Source organism: Balaenoptera borealis (assembly GCF_965194805.1).
Source record: "Balaenoptera borealis genome assembly, chromosome: 14".
NCBI lineage: Eukaryota > Metazoa > Chordata > Mammalia > Artiodactyla > Balaenopteridae > Balaenoptera > Balaenoptera borealis.
In genome coordinates this window covers 53,806,646-53,825,939 of record NC_138875.1, presented here as the reverse complement: position 1 = coordinate 53,825,939, position 19,294 = coordinate 53,806,646, and the positions used below count along the sequence as shown (strand labels likewise).

Below are 19,294 nucleotides of genomic sequence, written 5' to 3'. Positions count from 1 at the left end.
AAATGCTTTGCAGGAAAATCTTTACCAGATTAGAATCTACCACGATGATAAGAAAGAAAAATGGTTCTAAAAAGTTGAAAGATAACATAGGAAACTGCCACTTTATTTTACTTATAAGTAGTTATACCTGTCTCAGTGTATGATACAGGTAACCCTTAAATAAAGTCATTGATTCCTTTTTTTCCTATATCTGCAAGCCTGTTTGTTTGTTTCTCTTTTTTTAATATTTATTTATTTATTTATTTTGGCTGCACCGGGTCTTAGTTGCAGCACACGGGATCTTTGTTATGGCATGCAGGATCTTTAGTTGCAGCATGCGGACTTCTTAGTTGCAGCGTGCGGACTCTTAGTTGCAGCATGCAAACTCCCAGTTGCGGCATGCATGCGGGATCTAGTTCCCCAACCAGGGATCAAACCTGGGCCCCCTGCATTGGGAGCGCAGAGTCTTACTCACTGGACCACCAGGGAAGTCCCTGAAGTTATTGATTCTTTAAGTTCAAAGTTTGTGAATAATAATGTACAGTTGAATCACACTGAAATATGTAGCTTTGAATCACACTGAAATATGTAGCTATGAATCATGTTTTTATTTCATTTCCTAATGTATGCCTATTTTTCTGTTTCCATTTTTTCCTTCAATCACTACTGTTCAGCCACATTGACTTTGTTCATTTCTTTTATCATTTATTATTGTGAAATGTAATGGTAATGTGAAAAGTGCATAAAGTAAATATAGTATAATAATTATGAAGCAAACACTTGTATAACCACTGTCCAGGTCCAGAAATGGAACATTGCCCACCACAAGGCTCTCTAGAGCCCACCACAATCTGTTCAGATATGCCAGATTTTAATATCCCTTTGCTTCAGTCTTCCCTTCCTTAATATCAGGCTAATATACCACCTACTTTATATGTTTTTGTAAGGATTAAATGAATTAAAATATGTGAAGAGCTTACAACAGTGCCTGCATGTGGTGAGACCTATAGTATATGTTAGCAGTTGTTTTACATGTGGCTTTCTTTTTGTCCTGCTAGATCTATGTTTTTTTCTTTCCTTATTTAATGTGGTCAGGATTAATTTTGATTTATCAATGTATTTACCACTTGTATTTCTGACCTTCTGTCTGTTTCCCCCTTTAGACTTTACTATAGTGCAGATTTGTGTTTTCTTTGAAAATCTTTATTTCTTTACTCTTGAAGAATGGTTTCAACAGATAGAAGATTGTAGGTTGGCACTGGATATAGGATTTCATTTAGTGGGAGATAATCATTACTTTGCCTTCTAGCTTCTATAGATAAGGCAAATGTCAGTCTAACTCCTTTGAAGATAATCTAGTTTTTTTTTTTCTCTCTCTATCTGCTCTTAAGGTTTTCTTTTTCTTTGGGTTTTTTGTTTGTTATTTGTTTGGGTTTTTTGGTTTGTTTTTCAGTTTTATATGATGTATCTAAGCATGGATTTTTAAAATTTATCATTCTTCAGATTTGTGGGCATCTCGAATTTATGGATTGGTTGTCCTTCATCCAGTTTGTAAAAATTTAAGCTGTTATTTCTTCAGATATTGTGTATGCTTCTTTCTCTTTTTCTCTTTATGGAACTCTAGTAGACATACTATATCTTCTGACTGTATCCTCTGTCTCTTACACTTTCTACATTTTTCATCTCTTTGTCACTCGCCATCACATTCTGCATAATTTCTTTAGAACGGTTCTCCAGTTCACTACTTCTCTCTTCAGCTATGAATAATCTGCTGCTAAATGAGTTCTGAATTTCAGTAATCGTATTTTTTCATTTCTAGAAAGTCTTTTTTAAGTCTGCTGTGTCACTTTTTTAGTTTCTTATTCCCTGCTGATATTTTCAAACTTGTTTTTTAATTTTCTAACCAGGGTAAGCATTGTTATTTTTATGTGTCTGATAATTCCAGTGTCTTAAGTCTTTGTGGGTATGTCTCTAGTGTCTGTTTCTACTGTTTCTCACTCATTGTGTCTTACCCCTTTGTGTTTCTGGTTAGTGTTTGATGTTATATTTGAGAAGATATTTGAGGGAATAATTTTGAGGCCTAGGTTAGATACCTTTCTCCAGACAAGAGTTTTCATTACTCCTGCCAGGCACCCTTAGAAGGGTGCTACTACTAGTCCAAGATTACCTTAATCTAGCCCAGTTCAAGGCCTGTGATTCCTTAGATAATCAAGAAGACTTGGCACTGGACTGCAATTTGGTTCATCCTTACCTGAGGACGTAGGTCCCAGTCTAGGAGAAGGTTGAGGTAGGATTTATTAGATTCCCCACCTAGAGATTTATTTTTATCATCCTCACTTCAGGAAGCTGCTAAAAGAGTAGGTCAGTTTTGCAGCCGATTCTTCCTGTTTGGCAGATATCCTCAAGACAAAAGTGGCTTTGAGTGCTGATGATGCATTGCTTATCTTTCTTGCCTTCTTGATTTTTGCCATATATTCCTCACTGAATGTCAGCTCTTTACTATTTTTAAGAAAACAATTTTCTGTTTCATTGCCTAAAACAATGCTGTGAACATGGTTTATGCTCTGTAAGTATTCATAGAATTAATGTAATTTATCCAAGTTTTCAGTTGTCCTTAGAGGGTTAATCTGAATTAATTAATTAGCTAATTAATTAGCCTTCCATTACTGGAAGCTCAGCTTTTTATATTTTTTAACAACGTTATTGAGATGTGAATTCACATACCATACAATTCACCATTGAAAATGTACAATTTACTGTTTTTTAGTATATTCACAGGGTTGTATGGTCATCATTGCAGTCTAATTTTAGAACATTTTAACTTCTAAAAGGAACCCTGCACCCATTAACTGTCACTCTCCACTTACCTCCATCCTTACCCTGTCTCCCAGGCCCTAAACAACCATTAATCTACTTATTGGTCTCTATGGATTTTCCTATTTTGGACATTTAGAAAATGGAATAATAAAATATGTGGTCTTTTGTGACCACATTTTCTGGCTTTTTTTTTTTTTTAACATCTTTATTGGAGTATAATTGCTTTACAACGTTGTGTTAGTTTCTGCTGTATAGCAAAATGAATCAGCTATACGTATACATATATCCCCATATCCCCTCCCTCTTTTTTTTTTTTTTTTTTTAAATTTATTTATTTATTTTTGGCTGTGTTGGGTCTTCGTTGCTGCTTGCGGGCTTTCTCTAGTTGCAGTGAGCGGGGGCTACTCTTGGTTGTGGTGTGCGGGCTTCTCATTGCAGTGGCTTCTCTTGCAGAGCACGAGCTCTAGGCATGCGGGCTTCAGTAGTTGTGGCACACGGGCTCAGTAGTTGTGGCTCACAAGCTCTAGAGTGCAGGCTCAGTAGTTGTGGCGCACGGGCTTAGTTGCTCCGTGGCATGTGGGATCTTCCCGGACCAGGGCTCGAACCTGTGTCCCCTGCGTTGGCAGGCGGATTCTTAACCACTGCGCCACCAGGGAAGCCCTCCCCTCCCTCTTGAGCCTCCCTCCCACCCTCCCTATCCCACCCCTCTAGGTGGTCACAAAGCACCGAGCTGATCTCCCTGTGCTATGTAGCTGCTTCCCACTAGCTATCTTGTTTACATTTGGTAGTGTATATACGTCAATGCTACTCTCTCAGTTCATGTGACTGGCTTTTTAAACTTAGCTTAATACTTTCAAGGTTCATCTGTGTTGTATGTATCAGTAGTTCATTCCTTTTTATGGCTGAATGATATTCTCTAGTTGGATATACCACATTTTGTCCATTCATCAGTTAATGGACATTTGAGTTGTTTCTGCTTTTTGGCTATTGTAAATAATGCTGCTGTGAACATTTGTGTACAAGTTTTATGTGGATGTATGTTTTCACTTCTCTTGGCCATATACATAGGATGGAATTGATGGGTCATATGGTAACTGTTTTAATTTCTCCTGGATAGATATCTAAGAGTAGAATTACTGGGTCATATGGTAACTCTGTATTTAAGTTCTTTTTTTTTTTTAATTGGGGTATAGTTGTTTTACAATGTTGTGTTAGTTTCTACTGTACAGCAAAATGAAGTAGAGTTCCCTGTGCTATACAGCAGGTTTTCATTAGTTATCTATTTTATACATATTAGTGTATATATGTCAATCCCAATCTCCCAATTCATCCCACCCAACCTTTTCCCCGCTTGGTGTCTATACGTTTGTTCTCTACATCTGTGTCTCTATTTCTGCCTTGCAGACTGGTTCATCTGTACCATTTTTCTAGATTCCACATATATGTGTTCATATACGATATTTGTTTTTCTCTTTCTGACTTACTTCACTCTGTACGACAGTCTCTGGGTCCATCCATGTCTCTACAAATGATGTATTTAAGTTCTTGAGGAACTACCAAACTGTTTTCCGAAGAGGCTGCATCATTTTATCATTGATGCAAGTGTGTTCCAGTTTCCCCGCATCCTTGCTAACACTTACTGTTTATTGTCTTTTTTATTATAGCCATCCTAGTGAGTGTAAAGTGGTATCTCATGGTTTTGGTTTGCATTTGTGTAATGACTAAAGATGTTAAGCATCTTTTCATGGGCTTACTGGTCATTTGCATGTCTTTCTTAAAGAAATAGTCTATTAAGATTCTTTGCCCATTTTAAAAATTGGGTTATTTGTCTTTTTATTACTTAGTTGTACAAGTTCTTATTATATTCTGGATACTAGACCCTTATGAGATATATAATTTGTAAATATTCTCTCCCATTCTGTGGATTTCCTTTTCACTTTCTTGATAGTGTTGGTTGCAGCAAAAAAGTTTCAAATTTTGATGAAGTTTAATATATCTATTTTTTCTTTTGTTGCTGGTGCTCTTGGTGTCATATCTAAGAAACTGTTGCCTAACCCAGCAGTCCCTGACCTTTTTGGCACCAGGGACTGGTTTCGTGAAAGACAGTTTTTCCACAGAGTGGGGTTGGTGTGGGGGATGGTTCAGGCGATAATTCTAGCGATGGGGAGCGACAGATGAAGCTTCGATCGCTCGCCTGCTGCTCACCTCCTGCTGTGCGACACGGTTCCTAACAGGCCGTGGACCGCTACTGGCCCATGGCCTGGGGGTTGGGGACCCCTGGCCTAACCCAAAGTCACAAAGATTTACATCTACGTTTTCTTCTAAGAGTTTTAGCTCTTACATTTAGGTATATGATCCATTTTGAGTTAATTTTTGTATGTGGTGTGAGGTGGGGTTCCAATTTCATTCTTTTTATATGTGGATACCCAGTTGTCCCAGCACCATTTGTTGAAAAAACTATTCTTTTCCCACTGAATTGGCATCTTGCCTTCTTTTTACCTTCAAAATATCAAGATCAATTGAACCTTAGGACCTTGACACTCTTTCTGCTGTCTGTAATCCTTTTGTTCGTTATTGTCACATTACTGACTTTTGCTGTCACTCAATCTCAGTTTAAATTTTACTTCCTTAGAGAGGCTGTCTTTGAGCATCTAATGTAAACCTGCCACTACAGTTACCCATTATCACCACCTGATTTCAAATCTCTTCTTAGAATTTAGCACCACCTGGCATTTTCAGTGTGTTTGTGTTGTTCACCTCTGTATTTTCTGTGCGTAGTAACTTCTAATACCAGATATCTAGTCGCTATTTAAATATTTGATGAATGAAACTCTCTTTGTGAAATGAAGTGCCCCTTCATAAGTACTGATTTGTGATTTCTTTTTCTGGAATTTACAGAAAACATAAGAACAAGGTTTCAATTCTCAGTCATTCTTTAGTCCTTCCTGTTTATCTCCAGCCTCCACTCTCAGTTTTTAAAAAACATTTTAACCTCTTTTTCAATACACTACATTCCTAAATTGACAAGACATAGAGAAATCACTTTTTTCTTATTAACTAGTTGAAAGACTAACAGTATGTTGCTAAATGTAGCTTTAAACTATCTATATATCTTTTAATAAATTATATTTTTAAATTTAATTTTTAAATTATAAAATTACCCAACCTTGTTTCAGAAAATTTAGAAAATGAAGGGAAAAAAAATTCATAATCAATCCTGTTACCCTAACATAAGCTAGGTTGGCATTTGGGGATATCTTCTTGCAGTATTTTTTCTTCTGTTTTTACATTTGTAAATGCGTAAGATTCACTAGAGTATATCCCAAGACCTTCAGAAAGCTGTCTTAACATGTAATTTACCCATTAAATTTAGTAAAGTATGACTGAGATTTTTAACCTGAGAATTATGGCATGTGCTTTGTTGAGTAATAAATAGAAAATGGACAAAGATATTTTAAGTAGTCAGTGCTAAATGGTCAGCCAGGTTCATTCACTAGCTTTATGATGTCATCTAGCATACTGGCTTTTAAAAAAAACTTCTTGTTTTAAAATAACTTCAGACGTGAAGAGTTGCAAAGATAGTATAGAGTACCCGAATAGCTTCACCTAATGTTAACCTCTTACATACCATGGTACAGTTATCAAAACTAAGAAATCAACATTGGTGCAGCACTATTAGTTACAGACTTTATTTGGATTTTACCAGTTTTATCACTGCTTTGTTTTTTAAGGATCCAGTCTGGGATCCTGTATTATTTAGTTGTGATGTCACTTTAATCTCCCCAGTCTCCCCAGTCAGTGACAGTTCCTCAGTCTTTGCTATTTTTTCATGACCTTGACAGTTTTGAAGAGCACTGGTCAGATAATTCATAGAATGCCCTTCAATTCATGTTTGTGTGATGTTTTTCATAATTAGATTGAGGTCATGGATTTGGGGAAGAAGACCACAGAGGTGATGGGCCCTTCTCAGTGCATCATTTCAACATGGTATTGATGTGTCTTTTTACTGGGGGTGTTATCTTTCATCACTTATTTAAGATATTATACTTGATCACCATATTTCTCTACTACAGAGTTACTATTTTCCCCTTTGTAATTAATAAATATTTGGAGGGAGATACTTTGAGGCTATGCAGATACTTTTTCTCCTTAGACCTTTGCCGGCTGAGTTTAGTACTGTTCATCAGTGGATCTTGCCTGCAGTGATTATTATTAGGTTGTCCTGGTGGTGATTTTCTATTTCTTTCATTCCTTCTACGTTTATGAATTGGGGTTCTTCCTGAAGACGAGTTGTCTTGGGAATTCCCGGGCGGTCCAGTGGTTAAGACTCCACGTTTCCAATGCAGGGGGCCTGGGTTTGATCCCTGGTCGGGGAACTAAGATCCTACAAGCCTCACAGTGCAGCCAAAAAAAAAAAAAAGAAGAGTTGTTTCTTCTCCTTTGTTTACTTGTAATTCAGTCATCTGTTTCAGTATGAACTCATGGATATTTATTTTATATGGGTTATAATCTCACAATATCATTATTTACTTTGTTGCTCAAATTTTTATGGTTTTCCCCATTGGGAGCTCTTTCATGTAGGCGAGGATAGTCCAGGCACATCTTGTATTTTCCCTGCCCAACCCCTGGAATCAGCCACTTCTCCAAAGAGCCTGATTTGTTTTACTTAAAAATGGTATTTAGAAGACAAGATCTGGGACCTAGATAATGCTAATTGTTACTAGAATATCACTGCTTCTAAGCCCTCTCAGTGGACAGAGCTTGGAAAGATACATATGTATACTAACATGTGTATGTATGCATCTGTATTCCTGTATCTGTCTACATTTTTTTTTAATGACCAACAACAAAAACAATGCTGTCATAGTGACTGATAACTTGTGAGTCTAATCTAGCACCAATAGATCTGCTTATTTATAACTTCTTTCCCTGACAGCGAGAAACCTGGCTCTCACTAACTATATTTCCTATAACTATTGTTATACATTCACACTTTTTGAATAATACAATTTCTATTTGTGCTTCAGCAAAATTATACATTACTACATATTGCATTCTGTAAAATTGTTCTAGAATATTCATAAATAACAAGGATCAATATATCTGTTACAGTGTATACAGAATTCGGCATACTCTAAAGGCACCTTAAAGAAATGAATTTTAGAAAGAATTTGAAAATCAAGTGTGATGTTATTCTGACTTGATCTTTTGCTTAATTATGGATTTATCATTTTATGTATTTTGGTTATATGACAACAAAGTTATATTCTTAAACAAGTTTAGGTGTTTGATGGATTTGCTTTGAAAATTTTTTTTTTTTTCAATAGGTCTTAACTTGCAGAGTCAGTTTAATCTGGAAAATGTCACTGTTTTCAATACCAATGAGCAGGAAAGCACATTGGGTCAAAAGGTGAGGCTGATATGAAATCTAACATAACATATTTTAAGTTTGTTATTGAGATAACTCAGATGAATGGGTCTTCTAAATCAAAAATTTTAAAAACCTTTATTTTCAATTTATAGAAATAATATGTATTCTGTGTAGAAAAAAAATGCAAACAAAGTAGAAATATTTAAAATAAAAAGTACAGCTACCCCATAATCCAAGGCCCCAAAGATAACCACTCTTAACATTCTTGTTTTGTCCTTACAGGACTTTTTGTGTGTATGTAGTTTTATTCCAAAATTGAGGTCATACAATACATACTGTACTGAAATTCACTTTCTTCTTTTAACAGTATGAAATGGTTGCATTTCTGCATCAGTACATTTAGATTTGTCTCTGTGTTTTAATGTCTCATGATAAGTCTTTGGATATATCACAGTCTCCTGTCACTGAGCATTTAGATAATCTCTAATAGGGAAAACTTGTTAACAGCATTATAGTAAATAGTATTTTGTATATCATTGCTAATTATGCAGGTGTCTCCTTAGGATAAATTTCGATAAGTGAAATTTCTGTGTCAAAATAAATGCATATATCAAATTTTGATAACTGTTGCCCGGGTACTTCTCAAAAAAGTTGTACCCATTTATACCACCCCCAGTGGCACATAGAGAATGCCTTCCCATTTCCCCACAGCCTCACGCCAACATGGGGAATAACCAGTTTTTAAAAATTTTTGCTTAATTGATACATACTTGAAAGGTAAGTCGTCTTTGTTTTAACTTACATTTCTTTGGTTATTAATGAAGTCGAGGAACTTACTGTATGTTTATTGGAATTTATTTTCTTCTGTGCTGATTAGAAACAATGAGGAAGAGAACTGCCTATTCATGACATTTGCCCATTTTACTGCTGAAACGTCTTTTTCTATTGATGTGTAGAAACTCATTGTATAGAATATTATTAATTCATTCCTACTGTGTGTTGATACATTTTTTTCCTCAGTTTATGGTTTTTCTTGTAACTTTATAGTTTTCTGTATGGAGCTATTAAATTTGGATATAGTAATATTAACATTTGTTAGTCTTTTGTTTTAGTGTTTCTAGCCTTGTGTCATACTGAAGGCTTCCACTCCACAGGAGTATATAATTCTTTGTTTTCTTCTGGTGCTTTTATGATTTTATTTTTTCCTTTAAATCTTTTACCCAGCAGGAAGGTTGGAGTTTGGAGTAAGTTGAGTTATAATTTAATTTGTTCTAAATTGTGAGCCAGTTATCTCAGAACCATTTGTTAAATAATCCATCATTTGCCCACTGATTTTTTCGAAAGTACATCAGCAAGATCAACTTTATTTTTAAAGATTATTTATTTATTTATCTATCTATCTATTTATTTATTTATTGGTGCATTGGGTCTTCGTTGCTGTGCACGGGCTTTCTCTAGATGCGGCGAGCCAGGGCCACTCTTCGTTGCGGTGCGGTGGCTTCTCTTGTTGCAGAGCATGGGCTCTAGGCGCTCAGGCTCAGTAGTTGTGGCGCACGGGCTTAAGTTTCTCCGCAGCATGTGGGATCTTCCCAGGCCAAGGCTCGAACCCGTGTCCCCCTGCATTGGCAGGCGAATTCTTAATCACTGCGCCACCAGGGACGCCCCCTAAAGATTATTTTTGATGTGTCCAGAAAACAGTCCAGAGCTGGCAAATTTTTGGACATTCAGCACCTGCTCTTCATTTAGGAGCAAGTTATAAAGTTTAAAAAATTATTAATTAGATGTAACTAATATTTCACTGTAAATTAATCAGAGTACTTTACTTAATTTATCCCTTAAATTGTAATCATTGTCAATTTGGAAATGATATTGACTTTAAGATTTTTCAAAATCTGCCTTTCCCGTTTATGTATCTTTTACGTATTTCTTGGACTATTCTATGTAAACTTGTTATTTTAAAGTGGGGGGGTGGGTTGAATTGGAAGATTGGGATTGACATATATACACTATTGATACTATGTATAAAATAGATAACTAATGAGAACCTACTGTATAGCACAGCGAAGTCTACTCAATGCTCTGTGATAACCTAAAAGGGGAGGAAATCCAAAAACGAGGGGATATATGTATACGTATAGCTGGTTCATTTTGCTTTACAGTAGAAACTAACACAGCATCATAAAGCAACTATACTCCAATAAAAATTAATCATTAAAAAATTTTTTTTCAATATGGAGCTGTACACCCAGCATATCCTAAAGTGTTCCCAGATAATAAGTGTTATGTGTACAGGTAGGGGAAGATTTTCAAGGTCAAATTAAAGTTGGGGACAAAAACTACTTAAATCACTTTGAGTTATTTACTGTGGTTCTTGGAATCCTTAGTGTACTAATGATCTTCTCACTTTTCCAACACGTCATTGTATACTATGTTTCCAAATCATATTTTGCCATAGATTCTCTATTCCCAGAGAGAATGTACTGACTGTGTTTGGAAAAGTACTGGTTTAAAACTTTGCACTATGTTTTTTGTTGTTGTTGTGGTTTTTAATGAATAGGTATTTATATTCTTTTATTATTATTTATTTATTTATATAAATATTTAATATTTATTTGTTTATTATTTATTTATTTATTTTGGCTGCAACTGTTCTTAGTTGCGGCACGTGGGATCTTAGTTGTAGCATGCAGACTCTTAGTTGTGGCATGCATGTGGGATCTAGTTTCCTGACCAGGGATCGAACCCAGGCCTTCTGCATTAGGAGCGCAGAGTCTTACCCACTGGACCACCAGGGAGGTCCCTGCACCATGTCTTCATGACTATCTTATATTATTGTCATACTGCTCTTGAGTTCTCGGATCCCTGTCATATAGGATTCTCCTCTGCCTGACAACTGCTTCATGACAGGATGTACATTTTTTTAATTTAGCACATGGAGGACAGAGAAGAAGGAATGGATGTGGAGGAAGGTGAAATGGGGGATGATGAAGCTCCAACAACTTGGTGAGTGTTTAGAAGTTCAGATTTCTTGATTTACAAAGATAATACCTTATGACTTATCAGGTACTATGGTGAGAATGTAGACAGGGAGGAAGGAGATCATGCTTATAGATTTCTTTTGTTTGTAACTTTAATGTATATCACTTAAAATTACAACTCCAAAATCACTAATGGGCTGTATCAGTTGGTTTCTAAATTGTGTGCAGGCAGTCCGTTTTTTAGGTGTAACCTACCTTATATATATTCATAATGTTTGAAAAGCCAACCACAGGCGACCTACGCACTCCTTCCCTTCTCCCTTCCGTTTCATTTTGAGATCATGGTGCTGTGTGGATCACTAAACCTACTTCCTGTTTCCCATATAAAATTACAGTCTTACTTGGAATATTTGGGCATGAAGCTTAGCACAGATGCTAACTGTAATCCATAGGTTCAACTTGTTAAGGTTTATTTGGAAAGAATGGAGTAAGATAGTGTACAGTAGTGTTTACAGACAAAATTAATTTTACAGAGGTGATGTTGAAAATTTTTGTGGACATTTGAGGGTATGAAACAGTTGATACCTCAAGCATTTTTGATATATGGTTACTACTTAAAAGACTTTATTGGCTGTTTTTAGTAGTATAGAGGATTTTGCTAATATAAACTCTGAAATGTCTGTTTTAAAATTAAAAATTGAAGCATTTTGTAGGGTAATGATTGCTTGTAAAATTAAAAATTAAAATATGTCTTGACCCGTATGCTAACACATATATATGGAATCTAAAAAAAAATGGTTCTGATGAACCTAGGGGCAAGACAGGAATAAAGACACAGACATAGAGAATGGACTTGAGGACATGGGGAGGGGGAAGGGTAAGCTGGGACGAAGTGAGTGAGTAACACTGACATATACACTACCAAATGTAAAATAGATAGCTAGTGGGAAGCAGCTGCATGGCACAGGGAGATCAGCTTGGTGCTTTGCGACTACCTAGAGGGGTGGGATAAGGAGGGTGGGAGGGAGACGCAAGAGGAAGGGGATATGGGGATATACGTATGCATATAGCTGATTCACTTTGTTATACAGCAGAAACTAACACAACACTGTAAAGCAATTATACTCCAATAAAGATGTTTAAAAAAAAATATGTATTGACACTGAAGATTTGTAACATAGCCGAATTAGAAATTGAATTAGTAATGCCATTTTTGTAATACTAAGTTCATATGTACCTAATGTGTTTGTTTCATACTAGGTCTTAGTGTGTTGGTTAGGATATAATGCCTAGGGCTTTTACCATTAGAGTCAAATTAACATTAGCTTAAACAACATAGAAATTGATTTCTTTCTCATGTAAAAGTCTGAAGACAGGTGTTCAGGGCTGATGCAGTAGCACTCTTCAGGGAGATTGTCTAGGGACCCATGTTCCTTCTAACTTCTTGTTCCACCATGCCTTGGTATTTGCTCTTTTTCATATAGTCCAGGATGGTTCATCATCATATCTGCATTCTAGCCAGCAAAAAGGGAAAAGGGAAAATGGTAAAACATGGCCCATATAAGACATATGACTTCCGCTCCCCACTGACTGGCCAGAATTTAATCACATGGCCACACCTAGTGCAGGAGAGGTTGGGAAAGAGAGCCTTAAATTCTGAATGTATCCAGCCAAAATTCAGGGGTTCCACCACTGAAGATAAAGAGGGAATAGGGGTCTATGAACTCCCTGAAATTATTTATAGACGTTTATATAAATATTTATGAATTTGTGTACTTTTCTGGGGAAAGAGGCCATGGCATTCATTAGCTTTTTCAGAGGATTTGTGACTCAAGAAAAGTTAAAGCATTTAGATATTTCTAAAAGAACTTAAATGATTTATTTAATGTAACATTTATTTTATCAGCTCCATTCCAATTGATTACAACCTGTACCGAAAATTTTGGTCACTTCAGGATTACTTTAGGAACCCTGTGCAATGCTATGAGAAAATTTCATGGAAAACTTTTCTCAAGGTGAGTTGCCAATTACAGACTACCAAAAGCCCAATATTTTATAGCTAATGGCAGAGTCAGAACTTGACTCTTGTCCAGCATACTTTTCACTATATAGTTCTACCTCTTATGTTTTTATACCTATTTCATAATATAGAAGCTAAATTGTAAATTAATATATAAACAATTGATTCTGAGAGTAGTTTATAAATGACTTGAGGATTTAAAATTTAGTAATTACAGCCTTGGTTTTTTTTGTTTTTACATAGTATTGTCAACATGAATTGATGAACTTTTGCAGAATACATCCTGCCTTTGCACAAAATTATTTCAGCTATCCTTTAAGAATAGGACTCTGCATACTATGGCTTTGGACCACATCCAGCCTACTGCCTACTTTTGCAGACAAAGTTAATTTTGTCACACAGCGACACCAATCATTTACGTGTTATTTGTGGTTGTTTTTGTGCTATAATGGCTGACTTGAGTAATTGTGATTGAGACCATTTGAGCCATATAGTCTAAAATATATACTATCTGACTGTTTACAGGAAAACCTCTTTCTTATAAGAATTCTCTATTTCTTTTTCTTGGCTCCTTAAAGGTCAGTTTGTCCTTTTTGTTGTAATCAAAATCTAAAGTTAATAGGTAGCTCTTAGAAGTAGCATGGTGTGTTTTCTGTGTTACTTTTTAAAGTTTTTATTTTATATGCAGTATCTTTTTTTCCCCCATAACTATCCAAATTCAGATTAAGTGGTAAGTGAGAAATCATCTGGAATTGTTCGTCAACTGGATAGGCTTTGACATCATTTTTTTATTTGGTCACAGTGTTTAGCACAAGAAATGCTTGAGAGTTTCACTGCTGATTAAACAGCTACTTTTACTGGTAAATTTCTGTATACTCTCAAAGCATTCCTTTCTCTGTTTGCCCCTTACACAAACTGCATAAGAAATCACATTTTTCCAGAAGTAGAGAGTTTATTCCTACTTTTACAATAACCATGATACCTCACAAAAAATAGTTTTACCCTCATTTTGCTGTCATAATTTTTCTTGTTTAGTGTGCCTTAAGGATGCATATACAGTTAACTGGGAATAAATTGTACATTATTTTGATAAAGAAAAGCACTAAACAAATGATTGGGCAACAATGCCAAATAAAACTAATTGATATTTTTACTTTGCAGTATTCTGAAGAAGTTCTAGCTGTTTTTAAGAGTTATAAATTAGATGATACTCAGGCCTCAAGGAAAAAGATGGAAGAATTGAAAACAGGAGGAGAGCATGTATATTTTGCAAAGTTTTTAACAAGTGAAAAGGTATAAATCTTTCTTTTTCACTAAGCATAGTAAGAAATGTTTTTATTTTTGTTTTCTCTATTTAGCTGATATCCTTTTAAGTTAAATACAGTAGAAAAGTTTCTTACTTTATTTTTGGTTAAAATTGATAAATGTTAGTTTGAGAGTCCTATTTCTTCTTGTAGAAGTAAGACTAATTTAATTTCAAAGGTGAAAAGTTGTTCTGCATTGTCTGTTTTGTAGATTTACTTTGGATTAAATACATTTTAGTTACTTTCAAGTACATATATTCTGAACCTCAAGTTAGGATTTCATTTGCATTTGTGAAAATATTTTGTAATTAGTTTGCCATTTAGGTACAAATAAGGGGTTTTAAAATTCCCTGTTAATCTTATTTACACAGTTTAATAAGTAATAAGTAAATTTTGTTCAAATACAATGCTAAGGCATTATGTAAGTTTCTAGTCAAGATGGCACATTGAGTTTGTGTTTCGATTCACTCCCTTTGCTCCAAACACATAGCAATGACAGGTAAAATATAAAAAGAGAAAACCAAAAAGACAAAGCTGGGCTTCCAGAGACAAGATAAATATCTTCATAGACCAGAACTGCCAAGTAATAAGTGAAAATGAAGCCTTGGGCCTGCTGACTGTATATTCCAAGCAGGTGGTGGCAACCAGGAGCTTGGCTACAGGTGAGACCAGATCCATGTGGGACCAGGAGCCAGAGCCATATTCACTGCTTGAAGCCAGAGACTGGGGTAGAACTTAACCCACTTTTGAAAAGAAGCTAAGGTAGATATTACCAGTCTTCTGCCAAAGGCTGTGGTTTCATAGGAAGTTGTGGGTCTAGGGATAACAAAGGCACAACTTTGTGTCCTCTGCTTGCTCTATGACCAGATATGAGATATCCCCAGTATACTCATGAAACAGCTGTTCCAAAAAGTCATCATGAGACTGTTTTCCAGACTTGGGCCCATGGACCTGGTAAAAGAAAGTGCAAAACTACTAGATAGGAAAAGGTATACACAGAGATAAAGAAGAAGAAATAAGCAACAATCCCAAAACAAAAGCCTTCCATTCAAAACTCTCTGATAAATTAAAATTCTGAAATCCAGTGCTAAGAAAGATCACCAACAAAATCAACTATTGGGATATATGTTTGTTTATTTTAGATACATAGCCTAACCAAGACTTTAAAATATATATGTTTTGGATAATCAAAGAGATAATTGATAGTACAGCATCCATGGAGAGTAAGAAATTGTGAAACTGAAACATTTCAGTTGAAATGAAATAGTAGTTTAATATGACAACTAATTGGGATTCTTGAAAATGAAAAAATATGATCATTGAAACCAAAGCACAGCACATAGAATTAAACTATAGTTTGGACATAGATGACAAGAGTACTAATGATGAGAAGTTCTCCCAGAACACAGCACAGAGACAGATTTTTTTGTTAACCTGAAAGCAGTTAAGAGCCATGGAAGATAGACTGAGAAATGCTAGCATATATCTAAGTAGGATTGCCAAAGAACAAAATGGAGAGAATATTGGAGAAACTAAAGGACTGAAGGAAGTCCCAAGTTCTCAGATTAAAAGTGTGCTACAACTACCAAGCAGGATAAAGAAAGATGAATCCATACTTCAGTACATTATGCTGTAACTGCAGGTATAGAGAGAAAACCTTAAAAGCCACCAAAGAGGGGAGGAAAAAAACACAAATATACTGGAAAGGAACAGATTTCTAACAGTTATCAATAATAGATACCAGAAAACAGGGGAGAAATATTTCTGAGAAAAAACTATCAGTCCAGAATTTCATGCCCAGCTAAATGCACTCAAGACTGTAGATGAAATAAAGACATTTTCATTCTAAGACCAGGAAAGCATACCACTCTAAGACCATCATTGTGAAAAACTACTAAAGGATGATCTTCAGGCAGAAGGAAAGTGAATCCATAAGAAAGGAGTGGAATACAGAAAGCAATTGTGAGCACAGAAATTGAAAAATATTTCAGTTTACTATTGACTAAAAACAAAAAAGTCATAATAACTGATTTTTAAAAAAATTTTAATGTAGTATGTAAACTAGATAACAATAAGAATCAGGGAGGGGAAAACAGATGTTTAGTGAGTAATTTAAGCATATGCTACAGTCCTTGTAATCCTCAGGAGGAGAAAAGGAATGCTGAATAACTTTAGACATTATTATATTAAAAGGGAAACCACCAAAGGAAAAACAGCCTGTAGCTCTCAAATGGCAAGGGGTTACAAAGGGGACAAGAAGGAACATAGACTACTTTATAAATCCAACAGATGGCAGGAAGGGAGGAAAACAAGAGAGAAGGGTAGGTAAGTCCAAATATATCAGTAATGACTGTATAAACTGATTTAATTTACCTAATAAGAGAGATTAGCACATTGGATTTTTTTTAAATCCAGGTATATTTATTCATTTAAATGAACAGACATATAAAACTCTTTGGTTGAATAAAGAATTCAAAATTTTATTTTACCGTATGTAGAAAGGGAAGAAAATTCCAAAGCCTCCTCTAACTTAACAAAGAAGCTTCCCAAAGATATATACCTTTCAGAAAGCTTGAGATATCAATTTAAGTAATATTATCAGGGCAAAACAGTTAAAAAAATACAACAACCAGTAAGAGTTGTATGCTTTTAGCAGTTAAAGGTCACATTTCTCAGGACATGACAACTATTTCAAAACCCTGGATATCTTAAAAGACTTTTTTTTTTTTTGGACAGTTGACATTTCCAAGGACATTTTAGAAAGCAGCAGGATTATACATTTTCAGAGACATCTCCACATTGGAATGTAAAATCAGTGCTTTTGTATCGATCTCCATTCACCACTTTATCAGAACTGGTCCCTGAATAGTGTCTCCCTTACTGACTCTTTGTGAGCTTTGTTTCACCAGCAGTGCAGACAGCATGAGCTTTCAGGGTTAAGCACTGGAATTCCATTAGGTAACGTTTTGATAGAGGGAAAAGCAGGTTTTAGAAGCTTAAAACTTTACAATATGGGAAAGAAAAAAAGGCACAGAGAATTGCAACAAAGAATGTAAGGCATGTGATGTTTTGCATCTTCACTTCCATTTGTTGCCTCTTAAGCAGTTACTTTATCTTAAATTTCAACCTATAAAAGAACCCTTCCTGTGCAATCTTCATATTTTTCCTATGTATTTCCAGTGTTTGTTACTCAGCATCCAAGTGAAAATATTTGTAATGCACCACCTACAGCACCATTTGATAAGTTTTACTGCTTCACTAAAAGAAGCCTTCTAGCATTTCTATAACACCTTACATGATGTTTTACATCCCAGGATTTCTGAAAAGGCCATCCCACCTAAGTATGTGCCAATCTAATGTTACTTCTCAACTTTCTTCTGGTTGTAGATTTGGTAAATGACAAACACTCTTTATTTTTCAGGGATATATTTCTTGCCAGTGAGAGCTAGCCTAAGTGAAATCAAAAGCCATTTAAGTATTTGGAGTATAATTCTATAGCCCATCGTTTCAGTGGTGAGCAGGTTTAGGAGAGTGGTCTTGTCATTACAAGGTTAGGTCTTTCATCACTCAAATAGAGCATATAGCCTCATTTGATGGCCGTGTTATTACCCAGAACCCTTGTGTTTTGCTTACATGAATGTGGTCAAACTTTTTCTTAGGAGAGTTTTCCTTATATCATCCTTAGAAAGGATGATATAACCTTTCTAGTTAGAGACAGGCCGATCATATAGCAGCTTCAGGTAGGCACAGATTTTACAGATAAAATAGATATGTTTCTAACTTATCATACCTTCTTTCTTAAAGGTGGAAGTTTCCACTAGAAACTCATGCCTAGGGTATGATTGTAAACACTAATTTCCAACAATATAGTTCCCTTGTTAACGTAGCAAAATAATCCCTGGATTATTATTTTTAGTGGAGAACTGCCAGTTCCTTAAGTTTAGTCCAGAGTCATACTCAGAAATTTTAAGGGAGAATTTCACCTCTAATTGTCCAGTTTATCATACTGTGTGAAGGGCACTGTATTATTATAGGAATTTCTCCCTCAGTACTGTGTAGCATGTAAAAGTAGAACCAACATTTTAAAACAAAATTCCAAGTATCATGAGTGTTAACATGATGGTTAAAGGAATGTATTTTTGTATCTTTGAGTTCTTACAGAAAAAATTCCAGCCAGTAACTAGGTATGAGCTTCAGGGTTACCCAGTTCTTCAGAATACCGACTCCTCTTCCCTTTACAGTTGAGACTCAGTGACCTAATGAAAAAGATCCGGGGGAATACTCCAGAGCTATCAGTTAGCAGAGTGGTTGCCCCACAGTCACACACACTAGTGTGGTCATTAGGCCATTCTTGTTCATGGAGGTAAGAGAAATAACAATTCTTCCCAGACTCTGCATTGTATGAAGAGCTCTCAAATAAGAACTTTTAGTCACTTAAAAAAAAAAAGTTCCTGGCAGAAAGAAGCTATCAGTACAGCCTTAAATTTTTCATACTTTCTCTATCCATTTGAGAGATAGCCAAGGCTGAGTCTTTATGTAGTGAAGGCAAAGACAGGTCTCATCTTTTATGAGACACACTACAACCTAGTTAGGCAATGACCTCAGAAGTAAGACCCTCCTATAGACAGACAGGCAGGCTAACCACTTTCCTATAATTTCCTTTAGTTACATCAGTTGTTTCATATGGGACTCCCTTTAAACAGGTCTGGGAGGTTTTTGGACAACTCTGGAACACCGCTTGAGTTTTCCTTGTCTGCAGCCAGAGAAAGAAACAGCCCTCCAAATAGTTCCAGGAGTGTACCATGAGGTTCCTGGAGTTTGTCAG

At 35.6% G+C, this 19,294-nt stretch overlaps 1 protein-coding gene across 3 annotated transcripts in view; it reads left to right on the top strand.

Annotated features, from left to right (window-relative positions):
* The window catches only part of THOC1 (THO complex subunit 1), a 41,081-nt gene that overhangs the window by 7,378 nt on the left and 14,409 nt on the right, over positions 1-19,294 (top strand). For 2 of the 3 annotated variants that reach the window (XM_082353564.1, XM_082353565.1), the window contains 4 exons: positions 8,124-8,206; positions 11,097-11,170; positions 13,052-13,160; positions 14,327-14,458. In XM_082353564.1, coding sequence (XP_082209690.1) covers positions 8,124-8,206; positions 11,097-11,170; positions 13,052-13,160; positions 14,327-14,458 — 398 coding nt within the window. The remainder of the gene's footprint in view (positions 1-8,123; positions 8,207-11,096; positions 11,171-13,051; positions 13,161-14,326; positions 14,459-19,294) is intronic. The other variant, XM_082353566.1, reaches the window with a different exon arrangement.